The following is a 26,825-nucleotide window of genomic DNA, read 5'->3' on the forward strand; positions in this document are numbered from 1 at the left end:
AAAGAGGCAAGTATTTCACACAAAGTGATGAGTGCTGAGAGCGCATTCCGAAAGAGTTGCTGGAAGCAGACACAATGGCAGTACCTGGTAGAAAACAAGAATAGGAACGGAGGTTGTCTGTCATGGGTCCTCTAAGTGAAGACAGTTCATTGGTGACGGGCAATATGTGTCAACATAAGCTTGTAGGGCCGATAGGCCTGTTGGTGTGCTGTAACAGTCGTTACTTTTTGTTCGATTTTAGCCTATGACATCATATTTCCTAACTTGCATAAATCTTCCAATTTGCTATTCTCTTCCTTTTTGTGGGTTGCCCTATTTGCAGATTTCCCGTAGCGAAAACAATTCCTGAACCGCAGTAATATTGCCACTATCGTAGCCATTATCACTGCAATAACTATATTTATAACGTTTAGGTCTAAATCATTCAGATCCAAGTGAATGTCAGACTTTAATCTCATTTGCTTTCTGACTAATTGTTCCTTCAGCGATCAAGGTAGTTCCCTCCCTTTACCTCTTGATTCTGAATCTTTTTGTTTCGGTCTTTTTAACATGAAACTGCATATTTGTTCAAACTCTCTTGCAACTTTCTCCTTTCCGGTTATCCATACGCAAATCTCACCATGGAAATAATCAATATTTCAGCTAGCTTCTTCATTTGAATAAGGATAAAAGTCCTTGCTTTCAGTTTCTTTTCTCTATTTGTATTAACATTCATATTCGTGTTCTCTTCATCTCTGTTTGTCATCTGTCAGTTTCTACTTTTTTTAATGTCCTAATCGATGATGATCAATATCTTTAGACTCGCCTTGAACTTGGTAGTTATCCATAAATGGTACATTCTTCTCTTACATTCTGCATTATCGAATAGTTCCTTGATAAGAACACCGAAATATTACCTTAACTGTATCCCGCTGTTAATCCAGTCTTTTCCCTCTCAACATTTTTTCCGTTTCCCACTCAGGTAAACGCTGTCATCATCTCCTTGTGCTTGATCTTCCTTCAGTTTAAGGCACTACCTTGATATCCAAGATTTTCAATTTTACATTACATATGAAATTCTGGAAAGCTGTGTCCACTTTTGTTGAACGAATCATTTACGATATTATTATTGATGATCCTGTCGCGTTTCATACAAACAAGGACGAAAATAGCTTGTTCTCCAGTTGATTCTAGAACGTATTCTTCGAAAAAACTCTTATAGTTACACCCCATGAATTCAACCGCAAGGCTGTATTTTTCAATTTGATTCATCCAATCAACGTGAAATTTATTATTGTAATGACTAATTCGGTACCTTTCTTACAAAGTCCCACTGTTCCTTGGTGTGTGTGCTCTCCATCTACACTCTTAAAAAACACATGAATGAGACCCAACAGAGACTTATTTTCCTTTCTCATCACCTCACATAAACATCCACAAAACCATTTCTCACTATTTCACTAATATCCGATGTTTTAAACTTGAAACAGTACAGCAAATAAACTGGCCTTTCAGACCACCATGCATGCGCCTACCATGATGATTTTCTAATTTAACCTCATCTGATTTCACATGTTATGTGACCCTCCATATCCTGCCTGTTCATGTGTCTGTCAAAATGTCTCTTAACTTCGACATTGCATCTACTTCTAGCACATCAACTGACAGCATTTTCCAGGCATGTACCAGACTCTGTGTAAAAAACAAACAAACGCTTGCCTCTCGTTTCAATTTCCCCTTTTCACATTGAAGATTATCAAACTAGCTGGCAAAATTCCCTCCGCTATGTTCGTTGACTTCATAAAGATGAAGGATTCTTGAATACTCAATTGAATGTTCCCTGCCGTGATCATTTTGGAACCACATCTCTGAAACAACTTTCATGTCATATCAATTTCTTTGTGACTTTTTACATCAACATTTTAAAAATGCTGCACACATTCAATTTGGGAACTATTAATTCTATCTTTTTACTGAGGACATACGAGCTTTTTCGGTTTGATTTGTTTTACCTGTATCTTTCATTTTGATTGAATTTGTTTCAATTTCTTCCTTCGCTTTCAACTCGCGGTTTACATGTAGTCTTCGGATGCTTTTTGCATTGTCTAAAGTGACAGTAGATACTGATACATTTACATCTTTTCCTGTTGCTAATCCCACAGTCAAACCTTCTAAGAACTTATTGCAATATAATTATCACGACATGAACTGTGGACCGTGACTCAAATAACGTTCATCACACGGAGGCAGTTTATGGAAAAGTACAATTTCATCATACTGTGTTGTTTCCAATATTTGGTTTTCAATTTGGTACGTCATTAATTTGATCAATCTAGTGCTGGAAGATTCCAGTCCACAGACGATGTCTCGTGAAGGTGAATTACATTAAACTTTCAGCATTGGATGAAATGTTTTTTGATTGTTTGTATTATTTGTACAATGTGTATTGTTTCTTCTCAGAATAAGGAAACAGCTAACTTGATAGTTGCCCACTCCCTATCTAAAACCTACTGGTCCTGCGTATGAGGTTGTGCATCATGAACGTCTGGCTGTTGCTGTGCAGTGTGGAGGTATCTATTCTGGCTGCAGCCTCAACAGACACATTTGATTCAAAATTGGACGAAGACTGGAAAAACTGGAAATCACAACGTGGGAACCAGTACACCAAGGTAAAAGGAGAGTCTGTACTGTTCAGCTCATTCAGAATAAGAATGGACTGCACACAATTGACAGAGATTGAGAATATGTAGTTGCAGTCAATGAGAGGCATCTGCTGAGTGAAGTGACATTGAGAAAATATTGATCTTGAAATTCAATGGTATTCTACAAGTTTCTATCTTCATTAATGAACTGACCAAATACAAAGTGAATCAGCAGCGACTTGGTTTATCTTAATTTACTAGGATCCCGCTGCAGTCCTGTTGGATTTACGACAAAAAACACAAATCTGACTCTAGAAGATTAAGATCCATTCTTGGTGTTGAAGAGGCATTTGTAAGTGGGCATCTTGGAGACTGAGGGATGGGGGAGCCGTCTGATCATTCCAAGCGGCCCATTCAATGAAGCATCTCTTTGCCGAAACCCAGTTTACTATGCTGGCAGCTTAACGCAGTTCTCTCACACAACAGGTTAAGAAGATACATACATGGACAGTAATTGCCCATGTAGTGGCCACAGTTGTTTTGCAAGGAATTCCATGCTTGCCACTGGCCTAATCTTGCTTCAGGCATGGACTCTTGTTCAGCTATTTAATTTTAATTCACTTTCAGCATGAATCTCTCAGACTGGCAGCTCGACAGGTTTTGCTGTGGGTGCGTTATGTTGAGTTGGGTCTGGGGAACCTGAGTAATCATTTTCACATCTGGGTGGGACGATGAATCCTGACAGGAAAATGTTATTTCAGATTTCACAAACCGTTTTCTAATGCTTCTGTATTATTTTATGAATGAAAGAAGCTGGAGTCTAATTATATTAACCTGTTTATTCAGGATGAGGAGAGCTACAGGAGAATGATATGGGAGGACAATATGAGATACATCGAACAACACAACCTCGAGCACTCATTGGGGAAACGCACATCTAAATTGGGAATGAACAACTTTGGAGATCTGGTGTGTACAGGATATATCGTCTACGATCAATTTGATGCCGGTCATTGTGAAATTGTGAAGCTGGTACAAGGTTATATTCAGCTACAGGAGCAGCACTTGGTCATTTGGTCCCCCAAGCTGACTCACTCATTCAGTACACTCAATGACTGATCTCACTTTACTCCAATTTGTTGATTCCTTCCTTCTCATTCCAGGCTTCCATTACCCGTTACTCATCTGGAAATCAAAATAATCTCGCTCAAGTTTGAATATATTCAATGACTCAAGTCTCCATTTCTCTTTTGGAAGACAACTCTAATGACTGGCCATCCCCTGAATTTGACAATTTCTGCTCACTTGCATGATCATATTTTGTACAACTAATTTGCATTATACAGCACCGGCTGGCTTGAGCACACTCTATGGACGGCAGTCACACCATGGATACACCTCTGTGTTGTTGAGCCTTTATCGATGCTGTCTATTATGAAGTCTGGACGCCTGAGTTGCATTCTGTACTGTGGAGGCTGCTCCCTTCGGCTATAATATTCTTCTTGAGACTGCTGGATCTCTGCCTCTGTCCTACCTATTGCTGACTAAACTTTATCCACAGCAGATAAACTAACTTGCTTTCCAAACATATTAAAGAATAATCCTGCTCTCTGTATTATTGCTCCTCAGGACAGTTGGTCATTTCCCCTGTTCTCGGCACTTCAAACAAAATGTGACTAATGACATCAGCATTACACCAGCATCCCATGAATCGAAAAGAAATGATTTGAATTGAATTGGCTTGAATTGAATTGAATTAGATTGAATTAAGCTGAATTGAAATTAATTGAATTATTTTGAGTCGAATTGAATTTAATGTGATGTGTACCAAGGCACAGTGAAAGGCTTTGTCTTGCGAACAATACAGGCAGATCACAGAGTTCAGTCACATAGATAAGTAAATAGTAGCGTCAATGTCTATGCCAGGACATTGTTCTGTACTCACCTTTACCATCAAGAAAAGCATCCTCTCACCATTAGCCCTGTCAAGCGCCTTCGAATCTTATTTGTTTCAGTAAGTTCAGCACTCCACCTTCTCATCCTTCATGAGGAGTGGGCACAGTCTGTCAAACTGTTTCTTTCGTGATAACTCTCTTCTTCGTAGGAATATTTTTGATTAACCTGCTTCAACTTTCCTTCCAAATATTCCTCCGCAAAGAGTGAAATCAATGCTAATCACAGTGCCCTCTGTGCTGTCTGACTGACTTTGTCCAATCACAACAAGACTTCCCCACTTTGATGCTGTCTTTGCTCTGCATTAATGGCAACTATATATTTTGCCTCTTTAATAACTTGCTGGACCTATGTGCACACAAATGTTAATAAGTGAACAAACAGGCAACACTTTTTTTTAACCACAGGAAAGCCAATAGATTGTGTTCACTTGCAATTTTAAAAGACATTTCATGCAGGGCCACACCAGCTGTTGCTAAACAAAATAAAAGATTATGGTGAAATGCGTAACATATTGGCATTGGTTGAGGATTTATTCGCTAAACAGAAAGCAGAGAATGGGATTATTGAAAGTGAAGACAGAAATAATCCTATTTTCCTTCTGGGATGAAGGGGAACAACTGCACCAAAGATTGTCCTGTGAGTAAAGACCAACCAGGTTGGGACTTTAGTGAATGGGGTTTAGAAGATTGACAGGTGATCCCTTTGAAATTTACATGTTCTTACTGGGTTTGACAGGGTGAGTGCACAGATGATGTTGACGCGAATGAGAGAGGCTAGGACTTGACATCATCGAATTACAATAAATGGACAGCGTTTTGAAATCGAGATGAAGAGGAATTCCTTCTCTCTGAGGCCTGAATGTCTTTGCAGGAAGATAGTTCAGTGAAGAAAGCGTTTGTTATTCTGCCCTATATTTGTCATGTTATTGAATAGAGCTGTTGGGAGGTCATGTTTCTGTTGTGGAGGACATTGGTTAGGCCACTGTTGGTATATTGCGTGCAAGTCTGGTCTCATTCCACTCGCAAAGATGTTGTGAAACTTGAAAGGGGTCAGAAAAGATTTACAAGTATTTTGGCAGGACTGCAGGATTTGAGCGATAGGGAGAGGCTGAATGTAATGATGAAGCAAGGTGGAGGGGCCAATAGTCTACTCATGTTGCTATTTGTTATGTTCTTATGGGGGAGGAAACAATTGCGCAAATTGAGTAAGACAGCTGAAATGCCTGTCAACGGCATTGAGAGGAGTCCTTAGGTTAGGAAAAGCGAAGATGTGACAAACACCCCAGTGGGTGGTGACACCGATGAACAGGTGGAGAACCTGGGAAATGGAATGGAATCTTTGCAGTTCGCAGGGTGTGAGGAGACGTAGTTCAACGTAACTGTGGGAGACAGTAGATGGTCTAGCCCTTAAATGGAAACACTAAACTCAAGAAAGGAAAGGAAGATTTTCAGAGATTCCAGGTGAAGTTGTGGGAAGGGTGGAAATTCGGAGTCAAATTGATTACTATTTCTAATTCTGGGTGAGAGTTGGAAGCAACAATCAATGGATCAGACACAGAACTTTGACAGGGGTCAGAGTAGGACTGGAACAAGGCATGCTCCATATAGCCATCAAAAAGGCAGGCGCAACTCTGACTTTTGCATGTCCCGAGGGCCACGCTTATTACTCAGAGGATGGGACATGTTCATTCCCCTTTCAAACCGACATGTATCCCTTCCTACCCATCAAAAAGAGACACCAGATGACTCACTACCAGTTTGCAAGCTGAGTTTGGTATGGAGATATCCAAAGTTCCTGATGATACGATATTTGATGATAGATAGCACCAAATTTGGTCCTTTTCTAACCATTCCAATCCAGTATCTTCTTGAAAAAGAGCAATTTCATTTTCGTACCTAAACCTAATAGTCCATGGGCAATGAGGCCAACTCAAGACCAACGTGTTATCCGGAATTCAGATCAGGCCAGTGATGGAATGTGAAATCCTCCTGATTGGGAAGGTTCATCTCAAACACCAATAAACCCCACCAATCTGAGGTGAGTTAACCTATCCTTCCATGATGAAATTGACCTGTCAGGTTTTAATGATCATAGACCATTATCGAACTGATTCTTGCAAAATGAAACACATGTACAAAGCAATTGCCATTTTGGTAATTGAACGATCGAGCAGAGATATTTGAGCTGCTCGAGCCTTCTCACACAGCTTTTTATTGGATTGGGACGAAATGGATGGCCACTTATTTGCCTGCTGCTCACTTATTCAGTTAAAGATTAAACACGAGTAATGAATGCCCTCATTGCTTTCCCCGCACTTCATGCTAAAGTCAGCGATTATGTAGAATGTAGCTCTCTTACGTTATTGACACTCTCCGACATAATCACCACTAAAAGTCAATCATTTCACCAATGTGTTTGAATTTTCAGACCAATGAAGAGTTCAATAAGCTCATGAATGGACATCGCCGAATCGAAGCTGTTAACATGACTGAAATTGAAGCTGATGAAACAGATGAAAGTAGTGCATCTAAAGAAAGTTACTTTAAACTAAGAACTGCAACTGTTGACTGGCGAAGAGAAGGTTTAGTTACTCCAGTGAAAAACCAGGTAAACAAATCATGAAAAGCTCTCAAGATTATTAAGTGCAGACATTAATTTCTCAACAGAATTGGACGTTTTGATCAGCTTGTCGGAATTGTTAGGAAAGGCTCCGTTTCAGTTGATAATTTTTAACACAAATTGCTTCTCCTGTTTTCTTGTTGCATTTGTTTCCTGGTATTCAAGGGAGCATGGTATATGTATCAATGATAATGTTCGTGCTTTTACTCATAATATCTAGAGAAATCATACTGCAAAAACAAATTCAATGGTTAGATTTAATTGTAAAATTGAAGTCTACCAGTACAATTCCGATGTAATAAATATAAGTTCAGATATAAATTGGCACAACTCAATAATGGTAATGTTGCGAGCTGCAGTGCCAAGCTTCCTTGTGATACCATGTCCAGTCTTATTCAAAGAATATTCGATCATATGCTCGACACCCCAAATTTGAAAACCACATTCACTTCTGTTGGGCCTTGTACCTCTCTCAATCATTCTCTCCAACTGGACAAGGCTGATCGACAGGAGGGCAGAGCCTGCTGGTAATTATATGAAATATTGTGTACAAATGGGAGTTGTAAACGATCGGACTATACTGTAATTCACTAAGTGTCAGTTGCATTGAATGTTTGGGTGAGAGAACACCATGAGGCTCAGTGAGATTTCTCACTATCGTTATCAAAAGCATCTCGGTAGCCACGTCAATGCAGCTATAACATCCCACATATCCACTCCGTGTCTAATCTTACCACACATTCTTCCCGGAGCTATTCAATAGATTCATGAATAGTGCCCGATATCCTGGGAGCTCACCCATCATGAAAAAGCTGCTGTGAACCCACATGAGCACGAGCATGGTCACCTTGCCCTGCTCAGATAGGAATGTTTTTGAACAGGCCAGAGAATGGTACAGAAAAACAACCAACATTGCCATCAGAATGCTATGTGTCAGAAGCGCTGTGGCCACCCACCTTCCCCCTCCGTCTATATCCCAGCCTCAGCACCCCCTCCTACCCAGATTCATGATGTCACTGACGTCTTCCTCATCTTCAAAACCAACATCGCATTGGCATTGCCACTTCACGACCTCGGAATAACTCCCGTCATGTACCAACACCAAGGGCCATGCCAAATTTAAATCTCTCACTCAATCCTTCCTGCCCTGTCATTCCAGGAGATGAGAGAACACTGGAGGACAGAAAGCTCTTGGATTGGTGGAGAGATGTCTGACACCAGATTCCTCAGCCTGTGAGGAGTGACTCCTGTTTCTCACCAGAAAACATGATACACCCACATTCCACTGAGCGAGTAAATACCACTCATCACTGCTTTGTTAGCATTCTGTCACTCTCATTAATTCTCAGTGTGTCTTTGCATTGACCCCAGAAACTTCTGTCTCTCGTGTTCTGTCGGTTCCATCAGCATCTATTCTAGCTCCACAGGGAAAGAAGACACCTCCTCATTCTCTGAGCATGAAAGTATTGAGGCCTCAGTGGAAATATCAGTAAGGCTGCGTCCCGCACACACCACTAGCTCCCTGGGAATGTGAGCTATTGAGGGTATGGGAGCACTTTCTGGTAAGCACCTCACTGTGTCATTTCCTACAGCACTCAGAGGGCTGCCAGCGACCCGGGACGGGCAAAGGAGACCGTGGTGTCGGCAAAAATCAACATGTACCATGGAGCAGCAGATGCAGCAGACAGGGATGTACACTTGAAAGATGACAGATACGCTGCGGGGACCCAGATACCCCAATCAATGAATCATCTAAAGTCCAAGGACAGTGTGCCAGTTGCCATGGAGAAGCAGGCCCAGCACCCTCAGCGTCTGCTGGCCATGGGCACAAAGCTGTACCCCATCGCCAACTGCTCCACAGGCCTGTAGTCGAGTTGCCACTTTCTAATCACAAGTAAAAGGGACAGTGCCCTGCTGGAGGAGGAGGCACACACAGGTCACTCCGAAGACCCAGACTCCAGATATCATAGAAGTGGCTGAGCCTCCACCTCCAAACTGCTGCCCAGTTCTGCTCAGCATTGTCAGTGCTCCCTCACGCCCGACAGACAAAATTGCTGCGAGACTGACTGAACAAACCATTGCAGGGCTAACAGGCTGCAACAATGTGTCCGATCCTTCCTGCCCAACCCAGAAACTGGTATTCATTAAATCTGAGACAATGAAGGAATATAAGACCATAAGACCATAAGACATAGGAGTGGAAGTAAGGCTATTCGGCCCATCGAGTCCACTCCGCCATTCAATCATGGCTGATGCGCATTTCAGCTCCACTTGCCAGCGTTCTCCCCGTAGCCCTTAATTCCTCTAGACAACAAGAACCTATCAATCTCGGCCTTGAAGACATTTAGCGTCCCGGCTTCCACTGCACTCCGTGGCAATGAATTCCACAGGCCCACCACTCTCTGGCTGAAGAAATGTCTCCGCACTTCCGTTCTGAAATGACCCCCTCTAATTCTAAGGCTGTGTCCACGGGTCCTAGTCTCCTCGCCTAACAGAAACAATTTTCTAGCATCCACCTTTTCAAAGCCATGTATTATTTTGTACGTCTCTATTAGATCTCCCCTTAATCTTCTAAACTCCAACGAATACAACCCCAGTATCCTCAGCCGTTCCTCATATGCTAGACCTGTCATTCCAGGGATCATCCGTGTGAATCTCCGCTGGACACGTTCCAGTGCCAGTATGTCCTTCCTGAGGTGTGGGGACCAAAACTGGACACAGTACTCCAAATGGGGCCTAACCAGAGCTTTATAAAGTCTTAGTAGTACATCTCTGCTTTTATATTCCAACCCTCTTGAGATAAGAGACAACATTGCATTCGCTTTCTTAATCACAGACTCAACCTGCATGTTTACCTTTAGAGAATCCTCGACTAGCACTCCCAGATCCCTTTGTGCTTTGGCTTTATTAAGTTTCTCAGCATTTAGAAAGTAGTCCATTCCTATATTCTTTTTGCCAAAGTGCAAGACCTCGCACTTGCTCACGTTAAATTCCATCAGCCATTTCCTGGACCACTCTCCCAACCTGTCTAGATCCTTCTGTAGCCTCCCCACTTCCTCAGTACTACCTGCCTGTCTACCTAACTTTGTATCATCGGCAAACTTCGCTAGAATGCCCCCGGTTCCCTCATCCAAATCATTAATATATAATGCGAACAGCTGTGGCCCCAGCACCGAACCCTGCGGGACACCGCTCGTCACCGGCTGCCATTCTGAAAAAGAACCTTTTATCCCAACTCTCTGCCTTCTGTTAGATAGCCAATCCTCAATCCATCCCAGCAGCTCACCTCGAACACCATGGGCCCTCACCTTGCTCAGCAGTCTCCCGTGTGGCACCTTATCAAAGGCCTTTTGAAAGTCCAGATAGACCACATCCACTGGGTTCCCCTGGTCTAACCTACTTGTTACCTCTTCAAAAAATTCCAACAGGTTTGTCAGGCATGACCTCCCTTTACTAAATCCATGTTGACTTGTTCTAATCAGACTCTGCTCTTCCAAGAATTTAGAAACCTCATCCTTAATGATGGATTCTAGAATTTTACCAACAACCGAGGTTAAGCTGATTGGCCTATAATTTTCCATCTTTTGCCTTGATCCTTTCTTGAACAAGGGGGTTACTACAGCCATCTTCCAATCGTCCGGGACCTTTCCTGACTCCAGTGACTCTTGAAAGATCTCAACCAATGCCTCTGCTATTTCCTCAGCAACGTCTCTCAGAACTCTAGGGTGTATCCCATCGGGGCCAGGAGATTTATCAATTTTAAGACTTTTTAACTTTTCTAGCACTATCTCTTTCGTAATGGCAACCATACTCAACTCAGCCCGGTGACACCCTTTAATTTTTGGGATATTACTCCTGTCTTCCACTGTGAAAACTGACGCAAAGTACTTGTTAAGTTCTCCTGCTATTTCCTTATCTCCCATCACTAGGCTCCCTGCATCAGTTTGAAGTGGCCCAATGTCTACTTTTGCCTGTCGTTTGTTTCTTATGTACTGAAAGAAACTTTTACTATTATTTCTAATATTACTGGCTAGCCTACCTTCATATTTGATCCTCTCATTTCTTATTACACTCTTTGTTATCCTCTGTTTGCTTTTGTATCCTTCCCAATCTTCTGATTTCCCACTGTTCTTAGCCACTTTATAGGATCTCTCTTTTTCTTTAATACATTTCCTGACTTCCTTTGTCAGCCAAGGTTGTCTAATCCCTCCCCGGTTAATCTTTCTTTTCTTGGGAATGAACCTCTGTACAGTGTCCTCAATTATACCTACAAACTCCTGCCATTTTTGCTCTAGTGTCTTCCCGGTTAGCCTCTGCTTCCAGTCTATTTTAGTCAGTTCCTCTCTCATGCCCTCATAATTACCTTTATTCAACTGTAACACCATTACATCAGATTTCGCCTTCTCCCTTTCAAACTCCAGACTGAACTCTACCATATTATGGTCGCTACTTCCTAAGGGTTCCCTTACTTTAAGATCTTTTATAGAGTCTGGTTCATTGCAAAGCACTAGGTCCAGAATAGCCTGCTCTCTTGTGGGCTCCATGACTAGCTGTTCCAAAAAGCCATCCTGTAAGCATTCCATGAATTCCCTTTCTTTAGATCCACTAGCAACATTATTTACCCAGTCCACCTGCATATTGAAGTCACCCATGATCAATGTAACCTTGCCTTTCTGACATGCCTTCTCTATTTCCCGGTACATGTTGCGTCCCTGGTCCTGACCACTGTTAGGAGGTCTGTACACAACTCCAATTATGGTTTTTTTGCCTTTGTGGTTCCTCAATTCCACCCACACAGACTCCACATCATCCGACGCTATGTCATTCAATACCATAGATTTAATTTTGTTCTTAACTAACAAGGCAACTCCACCCCCTCTGCCCACCTCTCTGTCTTTTCGATAAGTCGAAAAACCATGGAGGTTTAACTGCCAGTCCTGACCCCCCTGTAACCAAGTCTCTGTGATGCCTACTACATCATAATCATTCACTATTATCTGTGCCATTAATTCATCGGCTTTATTATGAATGCTACGAGCATTCAGGTAAAGTGCCTTAATGCTAACTTCCTTATTAGAGATGTTGTAAGTCATATGTCCTAAGTTATCCTTGCTTTTTTCTGCATTCTCAGTCTGCCTCAATTTTAAATCCGCCTGGAAACATGCTATCCTGCTGCTTATCTTTCCATTTACCTCCATACTCCCTGTTGCTTTCACTTTCCCTTCCCCCCAACTCAGAAGTTTAAAGTCCTACTGACCACCCTATTTATCCTCTTCGCCAGAACATTGGTACCTGATCGGTTCAGGTGGAGACCGTCCCAACGGTACAGATCCCCCCTGTTCCAAAACTGATGCCAGTGCCCCATGAAGTGGAATCCCTCTTTCCCACACCAATCCCTTAGCCACTAAAATATGAAGTTTAGTGGCAAGCGTGACAAACCTCGTACGTTATTTGATCCTTTTCGATATGTGGTATCAGCTTGACCTTCCACTTGGCTGTTTTTCTCTCGGTGGAGAGAAGCCTTAATAAAACTGCACCACCATGATGCCCAATGACATGGTCACATCGGACCAACGTGTGTACTGTGAGCTTGGTGTCGCATGTGGAAGGAAGAGGAGCAAGCTTTGCAGAGGTAAGGCTGTGCTGCTAACACCATCACACTTCATCCAACAACTTTATGGAATCCCTTCCCATCCAAGATTCATTTTAATCATCATTGCATATCGTGTTATCACCCAACCTCGCTCATAACTGCAATCTCCCAGACCTCTCAACGCACAGCCCTCAGAGGTGAAGAATTGCAAACTCTTCTCCCAGTGACAACAGTTCCCAATCCCCGAACTAGTCACTTTGTAGCCAAAGGACTGTTGAAACCAAGTCTCTGGATTGCAGACGCAAGGACAACTCCCCGCCCCGGCACCAGACTATGGTCGATCCCTGGACTGGGGACGAGCAAATGCCAGATGCTAAAGTTCATGGGCAAGGCCCATACAACTGGAGCCTGTGCATCTTGCCCTGAGATGATATTTGGTCTGATCGAACACCATGGTCGTTTGTAACCAATCGGAAACAGCGTTCATCCTGTCCCTCTCTGAGAGCCAATGCCATGTTCCCTTGATAGCCAATGCATTTTGCGAATTTGTCAAGAGTGGAAATTGAATAATGAGACAAGTTTTGGTATTAAGAAGACTTTTCATAATCAAATAATCCTGTTACATTTCAATGCTTCAAGTTGTTGGTCACTGCTGTAGAAATCAGATAAGTCCTCCTGGGAATAACGCTAAGGACGCTGCTTGGCCCAAACACTGTCCCCGCCAGGCGACACAGCTCCAGTGCGGAAAATTCTCCGACATCTTCAAACTCTCTCTTCTACAAGCTGAAGTCCCAACCTGCTTCAAGAAGACCACCATCATCTTCGTAAGTAAGGAAACAAAACTCATGCATTGTTCCTTAATGAGTACAGACCAGTGACCTGAGCACAATAATCATGAAGTGCTTCGAAAAGCTGGTGAGGGCCCACATCAACTCCATTCTCCCAGCCTCCCTCTGACAATTAAAATGTGCCGATTGAAGTAACAGGGACACGGTGGGTGAAATATCTCTCGCCCTGCAAGCCTTGAACATTGGGAATAGGACACTTTCGTCAGACTTCTACTCATTGACTGTGCCTCTGCCTTCAACACTCTTATCACACCTTTGCCACATTGAACTCAAAGCCCTGTGACATTGTTCATGATTCTATCGTCTGCAACTGTATCCGCAGCTGTCTGACCCACAGATACCAATCATTGAAGATCGGCAACTGTACCTTCTCCCGAATAACCTTCACCACTTGCGTCCCCCAATAATGAATGCTCATCCAGTTACTGTACTACCTTTACACACACGAATTCTGAACGAACACCATCTATATATTCACTGACGACAGCACTGCAACAGGAGGGAAATTTGTTAACGATGAATGAAAAGACACAATGGAGATAGAGGGATCATTGACGTGGTGAAATGGGAATAGCTTCTCTCTCTCTCAATTCCGGTAAAATTAAAGAACACATAATTAACTTCAGAATGAAAGGAGAACAACACGCTCCATCTACATCAATGGGAATGAGGTTGAGAGAATGGAAATGTCAAATTTCCTAGACTGAACATAATGGACAAACTTTCCAGAAAATACCATGTGTTTGTGCCGTTGGAAAATATACAACAACGCCTCTTCTTCTTCAGAGAGCTCAGGAATATTGGCATGTGAACAAGGACCATCACTAACTTCGACAGTTGCACCTTTGAGCGCATACTGTCTGGGTCCGGAAGGCCAGGTCTAGCAACTGCGAAGCTCAGGATCATAACAAACTCATGAAGGTTGTATGCGAGTCCCAGACGATCATTGAATCGAATACTCTATCTATGAACTCTACTTACACATTTCGCTGCCATGAAACGGCAGGCAACATAAATCAAGGACCTACCTCACCCCGGTAATGTACTACTTACATGTATTCCGTCAGGTAGAAGATACTAAAGCTGGAACACATCCACCAGCAGGTGCAGGAACAGCTTTTCCCCAGCTGTTTTTAGTCGGCTTTGAAACTCTCTAGCTCAAATCCTTCTGATCTTGCTGAAATTGAATTTGCCTTGTGCCCACTCTCTGCGATGTACCATTTGTCCAACTCTTTTTTGATCTCTTCATCCTCGCATACTATCATGTGCCTCTATTGGTCATAAACAAATGGTTTCACTGTTGTTCGGGACACGTGACAATACATAAATCAAATCACATCTGAACCCATGCACACCGATATTCACAGGTTCCATGTAATTCTGAGAAACCTGAACAAACCTTTAGATGAAGTTCTAAAAGTTCGTGTGAGACGGTGTTCCAAATGTATGTTGATGCAAACTGGCTATCATTTGTCGATCAATATGAGTTAATGTGGTTATATTTCTGTCAACACTAGGGTCAATGTCATTCTTCCTGGGCTTTCAGTGCAACTGGTGCCATAGAAGGACAGTGGGCAAAAAGGCATGGAAACCTGGTTTCTCTCAGTGAACAAAATCTGATTGATTGTAGTATACCAATTGATGGATGCTCTACTGGATTCGCATGGCACGGCTTTCTTCAAGTGATTGAATTTCAAGGCATCAACTCTGAGGAAACTTACCCTTACACAGGAAAGGTAAATCCACAAGACTTCTAGTAAGATGGTGGTGGAGTCGGGATTCTCATTTCGTTTTATTTCATTTCTTCGGTCCTGTCTGTGTTCACATGCAAGTTATATTGGAGTTTATTTTAATTACCTCTTGGTGAAGAGCAACGAAACCTGTGAGTGTGTCGAGCAGCATGGACTCACAACGGAAATAGCCAAGAGAGTTTGGGTTGCTTATGGCTCCTGTCCTGACGCTAATTCATGGCTGCTCAGGCGGTGATGAGTCTAGGTACCTGGCAGTGTCCGTATTGAGTACAGTTTCGTGCAGGCAGCAGATGAGCTCTGCTTTCGTTCATGGCAATGTCTGCGTCTATCAGAGATTCACAAAATTAGCTGTGCAGGTGAGTCTGGGATTTTGGCAGCATCTGCACCCTGCACAGACTCATTGAGGTAGCGTGCAAGTGGGTTAGTTTTCTGTCAGTGCCTGTATCCAGCAGGGGTTGACGGAGGCAGAGCGGAGGTGAGATTTGTTTCCTGTCAGTATCTGTATCCAGCTCAGATTCATGGAGGCAGAAAAGGTGAGTTTGGTTTCCTGTCATTACTGCATCCATCATAGATTAGTGCAGATTGGTTTTGTTTCTGTCAGTGTCGCTATCCAGCACAGATTCATGGAGGGACGGGAAAGGTGTTTTCGGGTTCCTGTCATGATCTGTATCCAGCACAGATTCATGGAGATTGGGGGAAGGTGAGTTCGGGTTCCTGTCAGTGCAGGTCGCCATCACAGATTCATGGAGGCAGCAATGGAGCTTAGGCCCAGTACAAGATCCGGCAGCAACTGCAGTGACTGCATTAGACAGCGATATCTAAAGCAGCCTCGTGGTAACAACAGAATCGTGTTTGGACCAATGTCATGCCTAGCAGCATCAGTGCCAACTACTTTGCTGAGGTCCATCAAGGCCTCCTTTTGACCAAGGCATCAGCGGAGTCAAGATGCTGCCAAAGATTTGGCGACTTTCATTCCGACGGTGATAGAGAAGGGGACACATGCCTGACCAGCATGTCCATGATGGAGCACTTAGCAATGACTATGAAGTTGGACGTTCTCTTTATATCTCCATATGTTTCTCTTTTATATTGTATGTTGTGATTTTAAATGTGTTTTGAGATGGTGCTGCAGCGTGGCAACACGAGACAACACATTTCCCGATATGTGCAAAGAATATGCACGTGACACTAAATAACTCAAATGAAAATTCTTCGGTGCTTTTCAGAAGCACGGACTTTTTCCAACATCCATGGTGTTAGACCCTGAAACGCAATGCTTTTCAAATGGGAGCTGCCATCCTGGATCTCTGTCAGTCCTTCCCTAAGAGTCTGCCCTCAGGTTTCTGAAAGTGTCACTGTATTAGCACCATTAAGGAGGCTGAGAGAATAAAATCTTTCAGCACTCCCACTCATCTCAACCTTATCTTGGAAAGCTCTCCTACATCTTGACACAACACCTCGTACCCTCAGACAATATGTCTGAGGAGTTAAGAATACTTCACTTTCTGTGAATTAATGCTCACCATTCCCACAGTTCAAAGATGTGGAGGTTAGGGGGATTGTCTATGTTACCTAACCAGAGTGCGAAGGGAATTATAGGTTAGGTGTTTAAGCCATGGGAGACGCAGGGTTACAGGGATAAGGTAGGGCCGAATGGGCATTTTCTACACTCTGGGAATTCTATCATACTGTGATTTAGCATCTGGATGTGAGGTTCGGCTGAATCAACGGAACATTCAGCATATTCTGTCCTTCAGAGTGGGACGTGCGCCATCCACTATAACAGTTAACATCCTAACACAGCGATGGACAGATCTGAAGAGTCAGGAATGTCTGTCTGCTTCTCCCACATGCCCCAACGGGCTGGTCAGTCACTCTCATATAATCTGGAATTTTACATGAAAAGGAATGTAAATATGTTGATTTATTAAGAGAGGCGTTTACTCTTTAGGAATGTCATTTACCATGCGACTTGCTGGGTTGACATTTGGCATATTGTGGTGTAATTAAGAAACTTGGCTTGAATCGATACTCAGGAGACGTTTTTGCGTAAGTTGCTTTACGGTTGATGTTGTTCCTCCAGACGCCGTTGTTGTCTGTCAACACGTCACAATTGCCCCGAGTCTTGGATTTGTTTGGGATCAGCCTCTTGCGTGCAAATCCCAGCTCTTTGTCTCAGTGTTACACAGTTTCACGTTGTTCTTCGGTTCATTCTTCAAGTCCTTACCCCAGCTCTTCCACACTCTCATGTCTGGACTCATTGTAGAAGACTTGCGCGTTATTATCCAGGACAGCAATTGCTTTTGTTTTAGGTTTGTGTCAACACTGTTTAATTGTTCCTGTGGTAATCTGAGACCACAAGCAACGCAAAATTTAAGTTCATTGTCTGCCCACGCTCCCCGCTTTCCAAAATACAGCGTTTCATTGGCCAAAGAAACAACTGAATGAAAGAAACACTCTCGTCATATGACAGGCATACATGATCTGGTGACTGGGCATCACTCTACACTAAACCTATTCTCTGGCTATGTTTTATGGAAGTGATGGCCTCTCACCCACTGGGTGGCGAGTCAACATTAAGAGAGTCTCCTCTTTTCATGAAGCTCCAGTGTAGGAATTGTCACTCAGGCACTGAGCTGGACAAGAGAAGGGCTTTGCACAAAGGACAGCGCCAAGGAGTGGTCATTACCAGCCAAAGGCCAGTGGCGCTGCTCATCAGGAAGGCAGTAACATTCAGTACAACAACCTGAGGGCTGGTATTGATCTTGGGTAACAGACCAACAGTAAGTGACTGAGTGAGAGGAGTGGAGGTGACGATCACAACACAGCTTTGAGTCGGGGTGTGTTTGGCTGGGGTGGGGTGTGGTGCAGTGAGGTCAGATAACAGCAGGGGTACCCTTCCTCAACTGGTACTTGATATTTTCCCGACCCCTAAATCTACAAATCAATGCTGAACACATTTGCATGTCGTTGTCGTCTCATGTTGATCACCTCACTCACCACTGAATGAATTATATTGGCATTGGGATCAGAACTGCTCAGTATGATAAATTGCCAATTTGGCAGCCTCAGTTTGGACTCCAGCACGAATACTCGGCTTGTGATTCATTACAACTTTAGTCCCGAATTTACACTCCATAGTTGGGGAAACGACCTGATATCAAGCGTTAAAGTGAGAATGACACCCCTTTCCATTCAGGCGTGACGTGACATCAAGGAGCCCAAGAAAATCTGGAGTGAATGGAAATTGGAAGAAAAAAATCTTTTGGTTGTAATTATATCGAACACACTGGAAGGTGTTTGCAGTTATTTGATGGCTTTCTGCTCGGGACATGTCGATCGGAGTTCCTCAGTGTAGCCTTCTTGGTACAGCCACCTTCAGCTGCTTCGTCAGTGGCCTTCTATCCAAAAGGTAAGCAGGGGGATTATCTACACGATTGTCAGCACCATTTGAATTTATCACATTTTGAAGAAATCTGTGTCCAATGCGGCAAGGTGTGGACAATATCTCCACTTGCGAAGATAAATAACAAATGACATTCTCACCAGACAAGTGCCAGGCAATGACATAATCCAACAAGTGACGTAATGTAATCATCACTGAGTCTCACATGATCAACATCTTTGAAGCCTTTCCATCAACTAAACAAAAGGCAAGGATATGGTGGAATACTTCATCATCCCTGGATGACTACAGCTCCGACAACAAAGAAAGAAACAGTTATATTATTGGTTGTCTACTATAGACATTGGACAGATTGGACAGTAGATCTTGGAAACGTGCAGATATAAGAGAATAGCTGATAAGGGTGATTTGAAATTCCCCAATATTAATTGGAACATCCGCGGTGAAGATTATCAGGATGGAGATGATTTTGTTGGGTGTTACCAGGAAGTATTCCTGATGCACTAAATAGATAGGCCGACTGAGAGAGGCCACATTGGATTTGGTTCGAGACAATTCGCCAGGCCAGGTGTTAGATATCTCGATGGAAGAGCATTTCGGTGACAGAAAGCATAAATGCCACAAATGTGCAGTCGCCGTGGGTAGGAATAGAAACGGACTGTATGAGAGGGAAGCCGAAAATGTGTTGCTGGAAAAGCGCAGCAGGTCAGGCAGCATCCAAGGAGCAGGAGAGTCGATGTTTCGTGCATGAGCCCGTCTTCAGGAAGAAGGGCTCATGCCTGAAACGTCGATTCTCCTGCTCCCTGGATGCTGCCTGACCTGCTGTGCTTTTCCAGCAACATATTTTCTGCTCTGATCTCCAGTATCTGCAGTACTCACTTTCTCCTTTATGAGAGGGAATTTAATCTGGGGACGGGATGTTTTACTACTCTTCGACAGGTCCTGTGGAGTGTAAATTAGGAATAATTGTTCTACGGGAATGCACAACAGAAATGTGGAGCATTTTTTTACTGTGTTGAATAACTTTGTCCCAATGAGACCGGTGCGGAATTGTAAAGGAAATCAGCCCTGGATGACAAGAGCAGAAGAAAGGGATCTGGCGAAATTTTTTTCGATTACAGCGTCGAAAGGAAAGAACTCAAAAATGGACGAAGGAAAACTGGTTGGGGGCATGAGAAAGCCTTGGCGAGAAGGATTTGAAAATATCCGAATGTTTTGCACACTTACATTAGGAATAAGAGAATGATCTGCGAGAGTCTAAGCTGGATCCAAGCCAATGGAGGGAACTTAAGCATCGAGCGTGGCGAGATAGAGAAGGATCAAAATGAGTTTTATTTTGCTGTAGTAGTCGTGCGAGAGAGGGAGATTGATGATAGCGAGAATACTGGGGAAGAGCTTACTAGGCTTGAACTGATTGATATTTAGAATGTGGATATGGTATAAATTGTGAAAAGCGTGAGTATGATTCAATCTCGAGGGCAGGATTAGATATATCCACATTTCCTACGAGAAGTGAGAAATGAGATTGCTGCACATCTGGCAATGATCTTTGAATCCAACCTCTTCACAGGAGTAGTTCGTTATGTTTGGAGGGAGGAATATATTGTAATTCTCTTCAAGGAATTAAATAGAGAAACAAAAATGGAAATTATTGTCTCGGTAGGTTTACGTCTGTGGTCAGCAAGGTACTGGAAAAAGTTCGCAGATATAGGATTTTGGATTGTTTAGATAATGATTTTTGATTAAGGAAAATCAATGTGGCTTTTTGAGGAGCATGTCATGCATCACAATTCGTATGCGTTCTTTGAGGATGTGTTGAGACAGGTTGATGAAGGTCGAGCAGTGGATAGGATGTATATGGATTGCAGTAAGGTATTTGATGGGTTCCCCACGGCAGGCTCATTCAGCAAGTTAGGAGGTTATAGGATCTACTGAAATTTGGCTGACTATATACGGAATTGGCTTGCCAAGAGAAGATAGGAAATGGTCGTGGATGGGATGTCATTCATTTGAAGGTCGGAGACCAGTGATCTCCTACAGGGATCTGTTCTTGGGCCTTTGCTCTTTGTTTTTTTTTATATAAATGGCTTGGATAAAGAAATGGAAGGTAACCAGAGACGTTTATCCAGGAAAAGGGCTGTCATGAGAGGTCATACAGTTATGGTCACTGGAGAAAGTAAAGGGAAGATACCAGAGGTAGGTTGTTTCCGCAGATGTTTTGATGCGTGGACTCCACTGCCAGCTTTGGAAGTAAAGTTAGAGACATTCACAGCATTTAAGCGACTGCTGGTCAAGCACATGCACGGCAGCAATTGGAGAGGTGTGTATTTAGGTTGATCTTAGATGAAGATAAATATTTGGCACAACATTGGGGTCCGAAGGGCCTGCACTGTGCTGCACTGTTCAGTGTTCTATGTTTTGACACTGAGTGGGTTTGACACCATCCAGGACATTCACTCCATTTGTCTGGCATCAAATCCACAAATATTAATTCCCTCCAATATCATCACAAAGTGACAGCAGTATATACAATTCACGAGCTACAGCTGTGAAGTTGACTGATGGACTGTCGACAGAATCTTCTAAACCGAAGGCCACTTCCGCCAAGGAGGGCTGGAGATACAATGAACACCACTCCCTGCAACATCCCCTCAAATCAGTCACCATCCGGGCTCAGAAATTTATTGTCATTCCGTCACCGACTTTGGGTCAAAAGACTTGAACTCCCTCTCGAACAGAATAGTACCAATCAAAAATTCTGGAAATGTTGTGGAAGGCAGCTCATCACAACTTCTCCAAGCCAAGTTTGAATGAACGCTGACACAGTCTGCCACAACTACATTTTAAGCCACCTTGGAATTAAACCTGGGTGAATGTGGCAATCCCTCCTGCTACACACAGACACCCATTCCAATATCACTCCCAGTATCAATCTCACCCCAGAATTGGCATCATGTTCTTCCCTGTGTCCTGAAGCTGAAGTAACTGCAACATTGATGAGAAGTAATTGAAAATTATTGACCAGAATCTTCACTCCATCAGACAGTAGCAACACTCTGAAAAGTCAACACATTTATAATTTTCCAATTTTCGTTAAAACACGGGCATAGTGGCCATACTTTAGACAATCAATATACTCCATCCTTTCCCACATGCAGGAATTTATAGAGAGGCCAAGTGTGCAGGTGCATAATTCCTTGGAAGTGGAGCCGAGGATAGATAGGATGGTGAAGGAGGCACTTGGCACAGTTACCTTCATTGTTCAAATCATTGGTACAGGTATTGCGACGTCATATTGCAGCTGTACAGGACATCGACGAGGCCACTTTTGTAAAACTCTACACAAGTTTTGTTGCTCTGTTAAAGGGACGATGTTTTTAACTTTCACAGGGTGCAGAAAATATTGATGAGGATGTTGCTGGGTTTGGGTTTCAGTTATCGGGAGAGACTGAATAGGCGGGGCTTTTCTCCCAGCGGAAGAACAGAGGCTGAGGGGTGATATTATTGATGTTTAAAAAATCATGAAGTACATGGATCGGGTGAAGAGCCGAATGTTTTAGCCATGGGATCGGCGTTCAAACCTAGAGAGCAGAGCCTTAAGGTGAAAGGGGAAATATTTGAATAAGCACTGAGACTAATACTAATTAGTTGTAATCCAATGACTCTAATGTTGCAAGTATTGACGGTTTGGGAAACATTTATTTGCATGTGAAGATTTGAGTTTACTAAAGGACGATCACAATTTTCAGATGAGTCGACCGAAAACACTGAAGAGGCTTAACTCTTTCTAGTCTAGTTTCGCTATGAGCTAACGAGGGGGTGAGCTTGATTGGGATACTGAATTGTCAAGACAAATAACAATGTTCTTCATGTACTCACATTTCAATTCATTTGCAATACCATTGCTTGGTCTCAGTGTAGAATATTTCGAATACATTGAGCAATAAATATTAAATTTGACACAAGAAAACCCTAAAAATGATCTGATTTGTAATTGTTTCGCGCCGAGGCTCATGTATGTATGGAATGACCTGCCTGAACAAGTGGTGGAGGCTGGGGCAATTATAAAATTTAAAAGGTACCCAGATGGGTATATGGATTGGAAGTGTTCAGGGCCAAATGGTCGCGAATAGGACGACAATACGTCAGGATATATGATCGGCGTGGACGAGTTGGAACAAACGGCTTGTTTTCATGCTAAGTCACTATAAATGTATTTTTTTCTAAAAAAAAGTGAACAAATATCACACAGATTTGGGAAAACAAATTGGCTGCCAAAGTAGGAATGCAGAAAAGTATCAAGAAAATAAAAAAATAGCTTTATCATGAACTTAATGAGCATTCCTTTTCAACATTTTATTTAAATTATAGGATGGAGGCTTCTGCAGATTTCAACGAGATAAAATTGCTGCTAAAATCACTGACTACAAATGGGTTTGGGGAGGCGAGGCAGCATTGGAACAAGCAGTGAGAGAGATAGGACCGATGTCTGTTGTGATTAATGCAAGTCTGAAATCCTTTCAACATTATAAAGGAGGTAAGTTGCAGAGTACTGGATGATGTCTTTGAATCCGATTATCGAGTGTTCAAGAAAAGGTATTAGAAATCATAAATCTATAGACACATTTACTGTCACTATTTTGGTATTAATATTACTGCAAAGTTCACCATGGACCATGACCCTTATCCTTGTTCCTCCCTACACTCCTCTCGTGTGACATGCCGTCCAGTTCTGTCAGATATCATCGAGTTAAAGCTAGACTATGCTACAAGGTGAGCTCATGAATGGTAATGAGAAATGGACCTGCTCCCATTCGGAGTGATGCAAATAGCTCAAAACGTTGTGCGATAGCTAAGAGAACTGATAGTGAGGTGTAACTGTCCTGATGTGCTGCTGAGTGCCTGCACATGTCAGTGTTTTATTAATTGTAAACTGAAGACGCTACAGTCACTGTATCTGGATTAAGAGGAAGGGCGAGACCTTCGACTTGAAATCTCTTGGCCTCCTGCTGAGAGTCTTTCACTCTCTGCTCCACCTCTTCTCTCAGCAGCTGTTTCTATTCTGTTCTTGATCTCCTCTCGTGTGGCGACTCGAGATGACTTGCAAAGACGGTGGTCTTAACAGGGAGGTGGACGCCTGCACAGCTTCCTTGTGATGATGACACAGGTCGTCTCCATGTGCAGGACCATTCCCTATTGACTCCATCAGCATTTCAAATCACAAAGCACTTCTACTGTACAACCCACAATTGGAGACAAACCCGAAAAATACTGAATGCAGATTGGCGCTCCTTCATCACCCCAGGTGTCGGATATTGTAAGTTAACAGAGTGTGTTAACACACATGGCACCAAACTGAAGTTTCACACAGTCAGAAACCATGGTCAGTGTGTTCTGCAAGTGTCTGGTAAATTATCCCTACACCGAAAATAATCTCAGCAAGATACTATATCAATCATTGATACAAAACACAACAGCAAAATTTGTCAAAAATGGAAGAATGTAATCAAGTTCGGACCCATCAATTCGAAAACAGATAGTCTGTGATTGGGTCGAACAAGGAGATTAAATAAGAAAAGGGATGATGGAGCAGTGCCAGCAGGAATGGAAAGAAGACAATTAAAGAAAGTAAAGAAATGTATAGCAGTAGGTTTCAGGGCCTGAGGGAGTGTTATTTAAAAAAAGAGACCTCGGGGCCCGCGTGCACAATTCCATGATCTTGGAGTCACACGTAAACAGGGTAGTGGAAGCAGCATTCGTAAGCTTTGGGATGTCATGTTCCAGCTGCACAGGACATTGGTAAGGACAGCTTTAAATTATATGCTAAAGTCTGTACTTTCTGCTAGAAGAAATTTTTTTAGTAAATCTGAAAGGATCCAGAAAATATTTACAAGGACTTAGCAAGGGTTCAAGTATTTGAGGGGGAGAGTGAGGCTGAATTGTGCCCAGCTTAGAGGTTTGGTGGAGAAGCACAGCAGGTCTGGAGCATTTTAGGAGGAGGAAAATTGAGTTTCGGGCAACCGCCCTTCCTGATGAAGTATCTGTGCTCGAAAAGTCGATTTTCCTGCTCCTCAGATGCTGCCTGACCTGCTGTTCATTTCCAGCATAAGTCTAATCTGGACTATGATCTCCAGCATCTGTACTCCTCACTTTCACCCGAGGCTGAGAATGCTGCAGCCTTGTTCGCTGGTACGACAGAGACTGAAGGGTGAGCTTGTGGAATTTCATAAACAATAATGGGTATGGGACGAATAAAGAGGACAGGAGTCCAAAACTAGAGACCATAAGTTTAAGGTGAGATGGGAAGGATTTAAAAGTTACCTGAGGTGCAATGTTTTCACACCGAGCATGATACGTGTCTGGAATGAAATACCAGAGGAAGTGGTGGAGAGTGATACAAATACAACATTAGAAAAGGCATCTGGATGGGTAGATGTATAGGAATGGTTTACAGGGATATTGGCCAAGTGCAGGAAAATAGGACTAGATTGGTTGAGGATATGGACGATTTCCATCGAAGGATCGAAGCATTTCTACACTAAAAAAGTCTATGACTCTGAAGGATGTGCCGAGAGGAAGTGAGAATGGCAGAGGCGATGTCATTGGGAAACATTGATTAAAGTCAACAGACGTCATGGTGAGGAGTGAGGACCATCAATTTGAAGACAATTAGTAAAAAGAGACATGTCAATCCTCATCAATCAAAGCTAAATTAACACTAATTAAATATTTCACCGATAAACCATTTAATATGTGTCTCCTAACAGGCGTTTACTATGATGAAAATTGCTATGGATATGTAACCCATGAAGTGCTGGTGGTTGGTTTTGGAATTGAGGATGGAATGAGCTATTGGCTGGTTAAAAACAGGTCCGTACTCTATGAAATAACAAACATCTGATCACAGACGGAGAATGATAGCGACATGGCGTGAATTTCCTGTCTCTGTGCTGCAACCTGTGTATCTGTTCAACGAGCACGTGACACTGTGTTTATCTGTCAGTGAATGCTTAATGGTTGTGCTGTCTGGGATGATATCTGAAAAAACGTTAGAGGCAGGTAACCAATCACCAAGTAACGCTGCACTTACAAGTGTACGGTTCTTGCCTGAAGTATTGCTTCGTACAGAGGAAGGCATCAGAGTGTCATTATCCCTTAAACACAACCTTTTTTAAAAATTACCAGTACAAATTACAAACATATGGTTAAAATTAACAGCTATACACAACAAAAAGAAATTTACTGGTGCAATGGGCGGGAAAGCCAGACCCCAAACCCAACTGTACAACCTATTCACAGGGAAACAAAGACAAAGCTCGAATCAATCAACCGTCTCACCTGTCACCAGGGCACTGATGGGACCAGATTAACAGCCCCAATTCTGGAACGTAGAAAATAGAACTGTACAGCCCAGTAAAGTTGCGCCGACCTGTGGAACCAATTTGAAGCCCATGTAACAAACACTATTCCATTCTCGTCCATATGCCTGACCATTGACCATTTAAATGCTCTGAAATGTGACAATGCCTCTACTGTTGCAGGCAGAGTCCCAAGCTCCGACAACAATCTGAGGAAAGAAACTAACTCTGACATCTGTCCAATATCTATCACTCTAGATTTTAAAGCCCCCCTGCCAGCCATCGCCATTCAAGAAAAAAATGCCTCTCACTATCCAACCTATCAAATATTTTCATTAACTTATGTATCTCAATTAATTCACCTCTCAAACCTTGTTCTAACGAAAACAGCATTAACTCCCTCAGTATTTCCTTTTAATATTTCCCTCCATTACTGGCGATTTCCCAGTCAATCTCATCTGAACACGTTCCAAAGCATGCACATTCTTCCTGTAATATCGTGACCAGAACTGCACATATTTCCCAGAATGTGTTTGCAACAGAGATTTTCACGGCTTGAAGAATGATCTCCTGGTTCCGAAACTGAATCCTCCTTTAACAATTAAAGCTAACACACCATATGCCATCTCAATAACCCTATCAACCTGGGAGGCAACATTCAAACATCGATGTA

At 42.7% G+C, this 26,825-nt stretch overlaps 1 protein-coding gene across 1 annotated transcript; it reads left to right on the forward strand.

Moving 5' to 3' along the window:
- Window positions 1–2,506: 2,506 nt before the first annotated feature.
- Window positions 2,507–25,695, forward strand: LOC140466502 (cathepsin J-like). Its single transcript, XM_072561984.1, has 6 exons — window positions 2,507–2,648; window positions 3,468–3,590; window positions 7,005–7,184; window positions 15,155–15,373; window positions 23,166–23,331; window positions 25,562–25,695. The coding sequence occupies exons 1-6, from the start codon at window positions 2,517–2,519 to the stop codon at window positions 25,693–25,695; spliced, it is 954 nt and encodes a 317-aa protein (XP_072418085.1). The 5' UTR covers window positions 2,507–2,516.
- The last annotated feature ends 1,130 nt before the right edge of the window (window positions 25,696–26,825 follow it).

The sequence above is a fragment of the Chiloscyllium punctatum genome, chromosome 43, assembly GCF_047496795.1.
Source record: "Chiloscyllium punctatum isolate Juve2018m chromosome 43, sChiPun1.3, whole genome shotgun sequence".
Classification (NCBI taxonomy): Eukaryota; Metazoa; Chordata; class Chondrichthyes; order Orectolobiformes; family Hemiscylliidae; genus Chiloscyllium; species Chiloscyllium punctatum.

What these genes read in the sequence shown, in the direction of transcription:
- LOC140466502 (XM_072561984.1), top strand. Translation starts at nt 2,517, where the DNA reads ATGAACGTCTGGCTGTTGCTGTGCAGTGTGGAGGTATCTATTCTGGCT. An exon ending in GTGGGAACCAGTACACCAAG is followed by an intron (nt 2,649 to 3,467) that starts GTAAAAGGAGAG and finishes CTGTTTATTCAG; the next exon opens with GATGAGGAGAGCTACAGGAG. An exon ending in TTACTCCAGTGAAAAACCAG is followed by an intron (nt 7,185 to 15,154) that starts GTAAACAAATCA and finishes TGTCAACACTAG; the next exon opens with GGTCAATGTCATTCTTCCTG.